Raw genomic sequence first — 14190 nt, forward strand, 5'->3', positions numbered from 1 at the left:
ATGCATTAAAAAATCAAAAATTGGCATAATGAAAATCACAAATTGTCATAATTTAGACATACGGTATACTCTGTGTACCATAGCTTCCTCCCAATCCTCGTATTGCGTAGTAGAAGAAAAATCAACCTTTGAATTATTGAATCTGGTGATTCGTTATTAAATGCGGGTATTACCAAATGCTAATTGATTGGTTACACAGAGATGTCATAATTAGGTTTGAGTTTGTTTCATTGTTTGGAAGAGAGAGAGAGAGAGAGAGAGAGAGAGAGAATAGATCATTTTTTGGGAACAAGATGAAAATGAAAATAGTGAGGAGATGAACTTGAAGGTGGGGTTTTCTATTTTTTGTGAGAGAGGAGGAAAGTTCATAGAATGATAAGAAACATTCAATTCTTACATATATAATTTGATCCTACGAAATAAATCGTTGCATTATTAGTAGGAGAATTCATAAAAACAAGTTGCTGGGGCCGTCCCTGCCTCTGTCTAACCCCTGTCCAGAGCTAGTGGGTAGAAAATGTACACTCCGATGGTGGAAGAAATTACATGCAAGAGGTGCTCAAGGGATTGGACAGAGGGATTCTTTCGAAGGATTAGTCGAAATGTGCATAAGTCGGCTTTGACATGTTGATTTTTTTTTTCAAAACACTTATTTTGTGCTCCAAGAGCATTGTACTGACACCCGTCACGCTCATATGTCTGTGTGGATCCAGTGTATTTGTCAGTAAAATCATTACGATTGCGTTCCTATAAACGGGTTATGACCCAAAACACTACTCTGTTCGGTTTGGATTGTGAGAGTAATGAATAGAGAGAGATAAATAGAAAAAATTTATTAAAAATTGTGCTCAGAGATTTTGACACCCCAAAACGAACAAGGTATAGAGATCTCAATGTCTCTCAAGCATTGACTCAACACACTCAAACGCTATTCTCTCGAGTGTCTTGGTCTCGTGAACTTAATCGGGAGAGTGCCCCCAAACTCTGTTAGTGTGCTAGGTAACGCTCTAGCAGAACCGAATTGTTAGATTTCTTCGAGTGTTTCAAAATAAAATTAATTGGCAAATGGCAATAGGTGGAATTACCTCAGACTATATTAGTCGAACTTGGGTGACTTTAGGTGATCGATGCGGGCTAAACTCTAACACTCTTCTCAAGTGTAGACTGGATGTACGTGAAGGTATGGATTGATAAGTACTTTGAGGCATTGACTCGGGCAGAAACTCGACCACATTAGACGAGGACACTCAAAACCCAACTGTGGTATCAAGTTAAGTTTCTTGGAGAGTTTCAACATAAAACTGATCGGAAATAGGTGAAATAACCTCAAGATTATACTAACCAAACATGGGTGACTTAGGCGAGCGATGCACGATAAAATCTAACACGACTAATTTTGATTATTTTCAGGTGGTGACTGGAGAAGAATGAACTGCCGTCCACCCTCCTACTTGGTGGACCAAATAGTTCATGATTGAATCATAAAATAATAATCACGCATTCTTTACCTAAAAAAAGAAAATGAGTAAAACTCATTCCCATCTGAGCTATCCTCTTAATTAATTCAAAATCACATCCAAAGTAACATGCAAATAGTAGATGTCCGCGAATAAAGCACAGAGTCTATGTACGCCCATCAGAATTGCCTGTGTATAGACCGGAAATAGTTAATTAATTTCCGAATTGTACGAAGAAAGAAAACAAATGTTTTCGGAATCGGGTGCACATGCCTTGTAATAATTAGGGCACTTACGTGCATCAAACAATTTCGCACACAAATGTATCCAAATCTGTTTTGTGTGCATAGCATTACTCTTGGTTGGTGGATAGCAAAGCATTTAACAATTAATAATTTGTCCCTACTTTGCTATTTGAATTCAACCTCGATTTTAACCCAATTTTGTACTTTCCTAGCAAGTCCCTCGGCACTGTAGTGCAGCAGACGAACCGAACTACATGCGAGCAACTTGAGCTCGAGTTTTAGGTTTGTGTAATAAATGAGCCGCGGTCAATACTCTAAAGATTGACTTGGTTGATAAAACTCGGCTTGTATTTATAGGCTAGACTTGTTTATAGAGACTTTGTTTATAGAGAATTGTTTGGTAAATAAAAAGGCTTGGCTCGAACAAACTGAGCTTGAGTTTTAGGTTGGTCTATCAAAGGAGCTGAAGCTCAAACACTACTATTGTGTAGTAGATGAGCCAAGTTCAAACGCGAGATAGCTCGACCAGCCGAGAGTCGAGCCCGAGCTCGAATTTTTAAGTTCGTTTTTTTAAATGAGCCGAGCGTAAACATTACAATCGTCTAGTAAATGAGTTAAGCTCAAACACTACAGAGCTCGGCTGGATTGCACTCATAGTCTGCAGCCTCTGTCTTGAGTTTCTGCAGTCTTGGTTAGAGTTTCAAATTCCCGAAACTACCTTCTCATGTTCATCCCACATGTTCAACCCAAAACAGCCCACGAATCTTGGAGCCCATTTCGGTCAATTAAGGAAACACAATCCCACCTTCCAAAGACTCCAAACGCTGTACCTAGGCTTTTTCTGCGGCGAAAAAGACGTGCTTCGGAATGCCTCTCTCTCTCTCTCTCTCTCTCCCCTACACACACACACACACCCCTCCTAAGTCATAACCTGTCTCCTCCTGAGCAGCTTGCCAGCTCCACTAAATGGATCCAACCAACAGCAAGATTCCTGAGCCTTGTATAAGTAGCGCCTCCTCAGCTACCGAAAATCAATCGCAACTCAATCAGATCTCTCTCTGTTCCTAAACTAGTTTCTGAAAGCACAAAAATGGCTTCTAGTGTGTTCAAATCCCATTTCGTTTTACGACTTGTTTTGGTTTTCTCTCTCTTGCACATGTCCTTCGGGACGAGAAAACTCACTGGGCTGTGGCAAGAGTCTACAATATTGAATTACCACAATGGTCCTCTTCTTTACGGCGATGTAAAGATCGACATTGTTTGGTACGGCGAATTCAGCACTTCCCAACGCGCGATCATCTGCGATTTCATCACCTCCTTCTCTTCTCCTGCCCAAAGCGAACCATCGGTCGCCACATGGTTCGCGACCGTCAACAAATACTACCCACTCACCGAGGGGCGGATCCCCTCCTCCGTGTCGATCTCTCTGGGTAATCAACAACATGACAAGAAGTACTCGCACGGAAAATCGCTCACGCAGGATCAGATCAAACAAATGGCATTGGCGGCAAGGGGACATCAAACCAATGTCATTGTCGTTGTTTTGACTTCCGCTGATGTAACTGTCCAAGAGTTCTGTATGATCTGCGGGACCCACGGGTCTTCTGGTAACGATTTTGTGTACATCTGGGTTGGTAACTCGGAGACTCAGTGTCCGGGTCAATGCGCTTGGCCATTCCATCAGCCCCTTTATGGCCCACAGGTTCCGCCTCTGATTCCACCCAACGATGACATGGGTACCGACGGAATGGTGATTAATATAGGTCGCTTAATTATTGGGGCCATCACGAACCCCTACGGAAATGGGATCTACCAGGGTGTAGCCAATGCACCACTGGAGGCATGTACGGCTTGTCCAGGGATTTATGGCCCGGGAGCCTACCCGGGATACCCTGGGCAACTCTTGGTGGATACCGCAACGGGTTGCAGCCACAATACGTATGGGGCTAGTGGCAGGAAGTACTTGGTTCCGGCCATGTTTGATCCTACAACGTCGGCTTGTTCGACGTTGGTGTGAGAGTTGAGGGAACAAAACTAGATGTCATGCAGGAGCTTAATTACCAGCAATGCACATCATGAATAATGTTCCAACTTGTTCATATTTTATTCCTTTATGGTTTCGAGGTTGTGAAAATATACGAGCAAATTGATTTGGTTTGCTTTTCCATGAGATCGATCAAAGGTGTCCGCTGTAATTTTTCAATTTTACTTTTCAGTCTTGGTTTTTTGTATCGGCAATTTAATTGGTGGATTGACAACGGTGAAGGTGATTGCTAGAATAATGATGATATTCTAGTTGATTGTAATTGATTAGGATTGATTTAGAACTTTATCCCACATCGTTCATCTAAGCCACCAAATCTAATTTGCTAGAGTAATGATAATATTTTGTTTTGTTCGACTTTGTTTTTGTTGATGTGTGATATTTTTCCTTGAGAGTTGATTGTATTGGTATATCCCTGAGGACCTCGCCATAAGTGACCAGCCTTGGGGAGCCATTATGATCTCCACACCATCGCCAAGTCCCAAGTTAAAGAAACATTAAACATTTTTCCTTGAGAGTTGCTTCTAGAATGGAGGAGCTACGCAGAAGCGGGTAGAAATTGAAACGATCTTTCTTCCTTTTGTCTTGAATAGGGGATCGAAGCGTTAGTGATGAGCTTATGAATGTGAAAAAGTAATAGGCTAACCATGAATTTTGTTGCCAAAGAGATATTTTGCACTTCTTTTGGTAAGGGTGCAACTTAGAAATCATAACCTGGTATTATGCACTTCCTTAAGGTTCTTCATTGATATCTTCTCGTTCTCATAGCGATGGATTCAAGACAAAATGCATATTAGTTCATGGCTAGGTGTTCTTGTATTATTTGGTTTAACATGTGACAGAAGTGGTAAGGACATGCCATTTTATACTTTCCTTGGTGGGGATAATTCTATGGTCATAGCGATAGCGGCACTGGTGTAGCAATAGCAGAAGTGTCGTATGATACGTAGCGGGAAGGTGGTCTTGAATTTTTTAAAATTATTTTTGGCTCCACAACACTCGTAGCGGTAGTAGCAGTTACGTAGTGGTAGTGCAGCAAGCAAAAATTCGAAAATAAAATGATACACACGTACGAACCGGCCGATACGGGTGTGATTTTTTGATAGCATTGGTATAGCGAGTGTAACAATAACGGAAGTCCAAAACCCGCAGCGTAGCGGTCGATTTGCTAAGTAGCGGCTGGTTTTTAAATCCATGGACTTGAGAGATCCAAGGGAGAAGGCTGATGTAGATAGGTGGATGTAGATTCGGGCTTTTAGTGCTCCCCAGGCCTCTTGGCGTGCTGTTGTTTAGAAAGGTAGAAGACTGCAGTCTCTTTTGTTTTGAGTTCAACAGGACCAATAATTTTGCAAAGAAAAAATATAAACATACAGTAAAACATGCTAAAGCTGCTAACATAAAGTTACATATGAAGAAAGAAGATTGGAGGAATTACTGTAAAAAACCTCCCTCAAAATTAAGCCAAGTCGAAGAGGGCCTATGTTACCGTGCGTGCTTAAGATTTATGGGGTCTTGAGTTCAAAATTGTCCCCTATTCAAGAAATTTGATAGTATTTGATTGTAAATTTTCTTAGGATATTCCAGAAAGGATCTTTAATTTGCTTTGTTCTGATTCTTGAACTTGAGCTGGAACTGTGAAGTGTTGTTGATCAGCCTATGCGCGTAGATGCATGTTTTTACTTTGAAATTTCTGTGTACTTCGTTACACAAGCTTTTATTAATTTTGCTTGATGAACTCCTAGGTTTATGGTTTTGCCTACATCTAACCCAAAATACCTTTCTTCCTTCATAGCAATTTCCATTCACTATTTTTCTCTTATTTGGAAGTTATTGCTGCAGATTAAACGAGGAAATGAAGCACGTTGGCATGCATCCTTGATTTCTTTTGTTGTGTTCATTGCATACACACTTATCTGGTCTTTATCAGAGTAAGGATTAGTAATTCCGCCATTTAAGCTATTCGCTACCACCGAAGGATCCACAAATCTAGCCTAGCTAGCGGGGGGTTCCTAGCAAACCATAATAAGATCCTATTACGTTAAGACATGCATTACTAATTACAAAAGTTTATAACGTATACTTTTTGTAAAAGTCGCGAGAGTTTGAACTACTGAGTCCCTGATGCATGCTTATTAAGGCACCAAAAGGGATATCTACTTAATTAGTACTTAGCCACTGACCTATGGGCTTGATAAGTTATAAGACAACAAAGCTAAATAGTACTTAATCCATCCACTGAAATGGGGCCTTTATGTGCACAAATATTGGGGGCCCTAGGCAATGGTCTCTTGGGCCTTATCCACGTCCAAGTTTGCGGCCCAGTAGTTGGGTTGGTCAATCCCCTTGGTGCTCAGTAGATCCAACTTGTAGTTTCTCTGAATTGGCCGACGAGGATCTTACCAAGAAACCACTCATTTGTCGGGGTACGTTGTATTGCTCTTAGCTAAATGAAAATTCTAAGTACTCCGAAAAGAAAAATTAATGGTTCAGATTCACATCACAATGAATCTAAACCATTGGTTTCTCTTTTCGGGGTAACTTCTAAACAAATGGAACTACAATTAGAACCAAGCTACTGGTACAGACAATCTGTGCACAGATTGTGCACAGATTTTGTGGTGGGGCCCACCACGGGTCCCACACAAATGATCCGAATTGTTCATTAAATGTAAAATATTTTTTCAAGACTCCTAATAAAAAATCAGCTCAATCTAATAACTATAAGTGCTCGATCCAATCATCTAAATTTTCATTCAGATTTTCAGGTAATGAAAAGTTAGATGATTAGATCAAGCACCTATAGGTATTAGATTGAGTTGATTTTTTATAGTAATTCTTGAAAAAATATTTTACATTTAATGAACGGCTTGGATCATTTGTGTGGGACTTGTGGTGGGCCCCACCACAAAATCTGTTCACAATCTATGCACAGATTATATGTACCGGTAGCATTTCGGCTACAATTAGGGGTTCCCAACTGGTGAAGCCTTTTTTACAATTCGACAAATTGAGATAATTATAAAGTAAGGTTTGTCCAGAAATGTTTTGGAAAATGAGTTGTACAGTTTTGTGGGTGCAGTTTGTTAAGGAGGCAAGTTCTGAGAAGTCAGAATCACAATTTATTTAATTTTGCAATCTCATGTTGTCGAGTTTTGCGGACATTTTGTCTAGTTATTTTCCTTTAAGAGAGACAGAGAACGGATCTCAATCCCCAGTAATAAAATATACTAGTAAACAAATGTAGTGATTATAAAAACAATTCTCATGAAATGTGTCTAAGGTTCAATGGCTGGCGAATTTGTAGGAGTCAAGATTTGGCACATTCACGAAATGCGGACATTAACCGAGCAATGTGATGTAGCGGATCAAAAAAAAAAAAAAACCGAGCAATGTGATGTACAAAAAAGAGGGAACCTGTCAACCTCTCTTGAACGAGGATACTGTTTCCCCTATAACATTAATCACTCAATGACATAACATCAACCAAAAGAAGACGTAACAAAAAAAAAAAATTTCACGAATGATGTAAACAACAAACCACAAAATTTGCGTAACATTTCAAACCACAAAACGGCGTAACATTACCAAAAGAAAACAATAAAAATAAAAATAAAAATCCGAAAGAAGGCATAACATTTTCACCGTATCATGTCTAAGCATGTTACGCATTTTCGAAACACTTTTCTTATGGTGTTATCTGTCACAACATCAACAACTCAATGGTATAACATTTGCTTTGAAAAAACGTAACATGTTACGATTAGGAGACACTATGAGACGAGAGTCAGGGTAGATTTTCCAACAAACTATATTTTAACTTTATCCGATGTCCCCGAAGGGACAACTATAGTAAACTACTATATTACAAAATGCATTCCAATTACCATTTTTTTATGTGGTCCTGCAGGGCTGATCGCGGAGCTGTCAAACACTCAAAAAAACCACACTAAAGCCGAATACAATTTCTTACCTATTAGGTGCATTAGAGCATCTCCAATCATGCCCCCAAATCACCCAATTTTGGACATTACACAAATCTAGCTAGACAAAAATTAATTGCTTTAAAGACTGAGACTTAGAGATTTGTTCCCTCCAAAGTCTCACACATGTTATCAATTGCTTTGAGGTCAGTCCGTACAAAATTTTGTTCTGCCTTTAATTGGACTCCTCTCAAGTTGGTGGTGAGATTAGACCCCCGAAATTAGTCGACATGCGCGTAAGCTGTCCAGACACCTGATTTGTCAAAAATTAAAATTATCACACACCAAACCAATTAAAATCATCACACCCAGTGGCGGAGGCCGCAGTGAGACCAGTGGAGGCACGGGCCCCCACTGTAATTTTCAATAATTTCAATTTACTCCCAAATTGTAAAGGTCATGACAATTCGTATCCAAAAATAATATACATTTGTCCTTTTATAACACTCACATCTGTAGTACTTTTGTCAATTTTCCAAATAAGTTCTCTTTTATGTATTTGTTTTTCATAAGGGCTTATTAGCTATATGTATATTGTATCAAAATTAATGTTTTAAGTTCATTTATTTTATAGGGTAAAGTACGGGTTACTTCCCTGTAATTTGGTCATTTGGTAGATGACCTCCCTAAGATTTACCAATGATCAATTCATCTCCTCATAATTTTGAAATAAAGTGCTTCCGTTTTTTTTTTTTTTTTGTCCAAACTAACAATTTTTGTGTTGCACGCGCCTTTATCTCGCCTATGCCAGAGAAAACAAGTTTTTTCTTCAAAAATTGTGTGGTGAAAGACAACAATGCACTCATTGTTGATCTTCTTCCCCAAATCCCTAGGGCTCTGTTCAGTTGCCAGGAATGTTGTACAAGAAAGTTATTCTTAGGAAAAGTCAAGTAAAGTGAAGTAAAGGAAAAAGAAATCTATTTTCCTGTGAGTGTTCATTTGACAAAATTTTTTTTGTAGGAAAACTAAAGTTTAGTGGTTCATTTGTCGGAAAAATACACTTATGAGAAACTTCTTTATTTCCCATGGCTAAAAGTAACTTTGAGAACTAACACATACCGGAAAATATATTTTATCTAATGCAAAGCCTTAACATGAAGCTTAAAAAATAAGTAGATGATAACTAAATAAACAAATGTTAAATAACTATGCTCGATTAGTTGCCAATACAAAAACTCATTGATAAACTGATGATTAGTAAGTACAAAACAAAACTGAAGACTAATAACAAGATAAATAAATACTTCCAAAAAAAAATCAATTACTAATTTTTTCTACAACAATTATCTTAGAAAGCATCACAGTAGTCGAAATTATTATTGCTCACGTAAATTTCAAAGTGTCTTTCTAATAACCTAATTCGTATTTTTTTGGTATTGGCGTCATTCGTTTTTTTTCTTGCCATCCAATTATTTTGGCCCCACAATGCAGAAAACTTTCCCGCAAAATCCTATACTTTTGGCCGGATCACTTTTGCAAGAAAGTAAATCTTGCAGGAAAACTTAAGAACATTTTTTCCACTACTTTCCTGGCAACTAAACACTACAAAAGTTATGAGAAAGTTGATTTTCTCATCATTTCCTACACTTTCCTGACAACTGAACGGAGCCTAGAGTACACCAGATTTTTTTTTTTTTGAATGGCAGATTACACCAGATTACAAGAAAAAAAATTGGCCCTCTCCCTCACCCTTTTTCTGCACACGACATCAATTCCGTCAAAAAAGATTGGCCCTTTCGCTTACCCAGGATATATGGGTTCCATCTTGACCGATAAAAATACAGGTTCAAGCTATCATGCGCAGGGCGTAAATGGACGCAAGTGCCTGTTACCAGCTATGTGGGATCCAAAAACCTCGACTTGCAAGACTCTCGTGTAACAAGTGTATATGTTTTGATATCAATTTTGTACTAATTGGTTAATTCTTTTCCCAAGTCCCATATATTTCCATAGAAATAGAAAAAAGGAAAGAACTAGAGTGTACCTAGAAGACTTGGGTACGTGTTATAAATGAAATTTAGAAAAAAACATTGCTACTATCAAAATTCTTGTCAATGGTCAGCCAACTCCTAACATTGCTATCTCCTTATCTATATATTTATCATTGCAATGGACAATCCTCTTTTCTTTTTTTTTATAATGCAGAGTGTCCCCGGGCCAGCTTACGCGCACCACGGGACTAAGTCTCTGCGGCCCCCCACCAGCCTGTGGGGTGTTCTCATGGGAGCCCATAGGGGTCTCAAACCGGGGACTTGGGGGAGCAAACCCCAAGCCTTAACCAACTGAGACAACCCCTCGGGTTACAATGCTATGGACAATCTTGTTCGACGATTAATGAATCAAACCAAAAACAAGGATTTCCTTGCGTCACGGGCGCCGCGTACTGGTCCTGAGAAACCTGTTTTGTGTTTTTGGACGATTAATTGTCTTATCTTTACACAAGCAAAGCAAAAATCTATCCAAATGCTCTGCATTTATTTTGAGTTTTCGCAACTGTTTTACTTAGTTAATTTAGTCTAGGGTTGATCTAGATTCACTGGCCGGTCACTTGGTCTTTAACAGTCAGAATTCGGGACGTGACAAGATACGAATCGAAACACGACAATTTTTTGGTAGTGCGGCTAAATCTCCAGCACTAGTTCTCATGCTACAAAATTAGGAAACAATGAATGCTAAAATCCTGAAAGACAGATAGTAATTTCGTTAATTATGTAGGATCATAAGATATGAGCGTGCACAGTAACATGCATGCATGACAGACTCTATCACACCACCATTTTCTTAAGAGCATTAGAGCAGTCCGAACACAATTGTGCCTAGAATTGTGTTTTAAAATATTTTGCGTAAACTTCCTGTTTCTTAAGGGTTGTCGCTTGCTGCAGCGCCGGGGGCAAGAGTTGTGGGAGCACTGTTAGAAGTAAACGGTTCTTTATCGTAACAGCAGGACATGCATTTCGGCGTCGTTCTAAAATATAGGCAGATACAGCAGGCAATTATGCATTGATTTGGGCATCCTGAACAAACATAAGGTGGAAATCAGAACACACAAATATTTAACAAATGCATAGAGCTTGTATTCAACAATTCCAAAAGTTAGGATTTTGTGTAATGTAACCGTCTACTCCTCTTCAACGAGCTTTGGCTCAGTTGGCATGGTTTCGAGGCCTCCCCTCGGAGACATGAGTTCGAGCCCCAAAGAAGCGCTGCGTAAGCCTGTCAATGGATCGGATTCAATCTGAATCCGATAACGTCGATCCGATAATCCAAATTCGGTAATCCAAATACGGATTAGATTCGAATTCGGATCGGATTAAATCCGTTATCAATCCAAATTCGAACTTTATTTTTTAAATTTTTTTTAAAAAAACAGTAAATTTTTTATTTTGAAAAAAAAATGTTTAACAAGTTGTATTTTTATTTTAATTAATTTTTTTTTTGGAAAAAAATTGTATTTTTTTGAAAAATATATTATTATTTTTTGCTAAAATTTTTGAAGTATAAAAGTTTTCGGATCGGATTCAGATTTTCAAATCGTGTCCGGATTTTTCGGATTCGGATCTTATCGGATTCGGGCCTGTCGGATCCGACCCATTAACAGGCCTAGCAATGTGGTTGGGGTTCAGAGCTATGGACAACCTTTGAATCATTCGATATCGGATTAAACTGATTTTTTACAGGTTCTCTAAAATATTGTTTTAAAATTTATGGACATTTTTCTGTATTTTTTTAGGACCCGAGGTGGACCCTACGTGAATGTTGTGTAAATATGCAGTGTACCTAGCATTTTTGTTTCGAATTTATGAAACATGATTCTGCCTTTTTGGGTTTATAGATCACAAATTTCTCTTGCTATAACATGTACATGATCTCAACAATTCTTTAAAATGCGTTTCAGCCTGAACAACGGAACGAGCCTCGCTGCAATCAAAACATGTTCCCAAATTCTAAATAAATCGTAGAAAACTGTATCACCATTTTTAATTTTCGCGATAATGAAAGAATGTAAATTCGTCGAGCAATGCTACGCACGCGACTTTAAAATACGACTGCATCCACAACCGTTCGGTACACATTGGTCCACATGCATCGAACGAATCCGTACACAGATGTATCCGGAGTTGTATTTCAAAGTTGTGTGCATAGAGACTTTCTGAAGGAATAAATAGACAAATGCATTATCAAACCTAATTAACCTTTCGCCCGAAGAAGACGATGATCTGTCGGCAGGCTATTAAGCCGAACAAGAGATGGAATCCGTTCGATCACGGCTGCAGCTTCAGAGTGCAAACACGCCATGGAAACCAAGATGAGGGAAAGGCAAACGAAGTTTTTGATTGATGCCATACGTTTAATTCGAGGCTAAGGAATTATTTGCAGTATACTTAAATTTAAGTACTGAAAAGTTAAAACAATGGCCTTTCCCCTCTTGGCAATGCCATCACATTGCTCTTATAGTACCATTTTGGAATACTTTGGTCTCGTTTTGAATCTCAAAAGCCTTGCGCACGGTCCTCCAATAAATTTTCTCTACCTATCTCTCTTCAGGACCCGGGCACCCTGCCGAGCGGCACCCCTGCCAAGCGGGTGCCGAGCGGCCAATCCGGCCGTTCATCTCGGAATCAACAGCTCGGATCGAAACATCTTTTTCCTTTGCCTTATTTTTTTTTTTTAAAATCCGTTCGATACCTTTACATCTGAGCCGTCCAAAACACTTTTGAACGGCCGAGATGTGCTCGGCACCCCTGCCAACCACCCCTGCTTGGCAGGGTCTCCAGGTCCCTCTCTTCACTCATTATTCTAAAATATCTCTCTTAAAATCCAAACCGAACAAGATAAGTAATCAAGAATTCGGTGAATCAAAATTACGAAAGAAAGTGTAGGATACAGGAAATCTGAAAAATCACAGATTAGGTTAAATCAAAATTATACAAGAGATAGTGTGGGATATAGGAAATCTAAAACCAGAAATCTTCCAAGAGGAGAAAAGGAGTAATCAAGAATTTGGTGAATCAAAATTACAAGAGAAAGTGTAGGATACAGGAAATCTAAAAAATCACGGATTAGGTTAAATCAAAATTATACAAGAGAAAGTGTGGGATACAGGAAATCTAAAACCATAAATCTTCGAGGAGGAGAAAATCTCTATTATAAAACAGAAGAGTGTGGGGACAAGTTGTTAGAACGGCTTAGATTCATTTGATCCAAAGGCTGTAGTGCATCATCCCACTTTCCGGTTAAGTGCCCATGGTTTTCACTTAAATCACACAACTGCCATCCACTTTCAACCGGGATGTGTAGTGCCGTAGGCACGGGCTAACACTAATGACATAAAATAGGAAAATAGAATCCTACAAAGGTCATAACTTTCGTTTTCAACCAAAGTCCTCTAAGTTTCACCTATTCATTGTAAGGGGGCCAGAAGAAACTCAATTGGTATTAGGGCCCGTAGATCAAAATTGGGAAGCCAAGAAAAAGCTGGTAGATCCGTTTCCGCTAAAGTTCTTAATTTCATGTACTTATTTTTCATTTTACGAGACAGGTCATTCTCTCACAATATATCACATTTGATTCAAAAAATATTTAATTTGTTTTTTAGCCTTGTTCTCTTTACAATTCAAAAAGAATATTTCAAAAAATTCCCTCTTGATTCCCCATACTTCTAACATTTCTCTCTCCACTTGTTACCTCTATTTTTTTTCAAAAAAAATTTCAAACACCAATCCAAACATAGCATAGTTAGCGGAACGGGGTTAAAAGAAACAATTCTTAAAGGTGAGAAAATCGATTTAAGGTGTGTTCCGCTAACTAAAATAAGTACTTTTTTAAATAACAAATAAGTACTTATTTTGTGAATTAAAGGTGTTGTATTGTGTGAAAATGACTTGTCTCGTAAAGCAAAAAATAAGTACTTAAAAAATAAGAATTTTAATGGAAATGGAACACATTCACCTTGAAGATTTAGAAAAATTAGAAGATAATAATAATAATAATAATAATAATAATAATAATAATAATAATAATAATAACAACAACAACAACAATGTCCTGGAAAATGAAGCCGAGACTAATAATATGACGGATGTTGAAATGCCTTAAGTAAAATATGAAGATAAGGCGAAGGAACAAGTCTCTTAGGACCAGAATGAACCCTAAAGTTTTTTCGAGACAACAAATGAAAATTTCTTCTAGAGATTGTGATAATGATTATACAGAAGACGTTCTGGGAATTATAGCTTCCTCTATAGATTGGCTTATTTTTGTCTATTTTTTTGATTTTTCTCATCGAGACGAATTATTAATCTACAAAAAAAAGTTGATGCAAAAGTAACAAATTTGAAAACAAAGTAAATAAAAACAAAAAAAATGAGGGAAGACTTAGAAAAAATTCCTCATATTTATATTTTTTGAGCTAAAAAACAAGCACCTTTTATAATCAAAATAAGGACAAATATGCCTGTGAAAGT

At 38.2% G+C, this 14190-nt stretch overlaps 2 protein-coding genes across 2 annotated transcripts; one reads left to right on the top strand and one right to left on the bottom strand.

The window, feature by feature from the left end:
• The first annotated feature begins 2626 nt into the window (after positions 1–2626).
• Positions 2627–3877, top strand: LOC131332178 (protein PHOSPHATE-INDUCED 1-like). The gene has a single exon (XM_058366255.1). The coding sequence runs from the start codon at positions 2793–2795 to the stop codon at positions 3717–3719; it is 927 nt and encodes a 308-aa protein (XP_058222238.1). The 5' UTR covers positions 2627–2792; the 3' UTR covers positions 3720–3877.
• Positions 3878–10407: 6530 nt separating this feature from the next.
• LOC131332179 (uncharacterized) lies at positions 10408–12150 on the bottom strand. The gene is made up of 2 exons (XM_058366256.1): positions 11920–12150; positions 10408–10740 (listed from the first exon to the last, which is right to left on the bottom strand). The coding sequence occupies exons 1-2, from the start codon at positions 12068–12070 to the stop codon at positions 10586–10588; spliced, it is 306 nt and encodes a 101-aa protein (XP_058222239.1). The 5' UTR covers positions 12071–12150; the 3' UTR covers positions 10408–10585.
• Positions 12151–14190: the final 2040 nt, after the last annotated feature.

The sequence above is a fragment of the Rhododendron vialii genome, chromosome 7a (genome assembly GCF_030253575.1).
Source record: "Rhododendron vialii isolate Sample 1 chromosome 7a, ASM3025357v1".
NCBI classification, from domain to species: domain Eukaryota; kingdom Viridiplantae; phylum Streptophyta; class Magnoliopsida; order Ericales; family Ericaceae; genus Rhododendron; species Rhododendron vialii.

Excerpts from the sequence above, each read along its gene's own strand:
- LOC131332179 (XM_058366256.1), bottom strand. The coding sequence starts at position 12,070 with ATGGCATCAATCAAAAACTTCGTTTGCCTTTCCCTCATCTTGGTTTCC. Across the intron at positions 10,741-11,919 it reads TCGTCTTCTTCGGGCGAAAG|GATGCCCAAATCAATGCATA; the intron begins GTTAATTAGGTT and ends ATGTTTGTTCAG.
- LOC131332178 (XM_058366255.1), top strand. The coding sequence starts at position 2,793 with ATGGCTTCTAGTGTGTTCAAATCCCATTTCGTTTTACGACTTGTTTTG.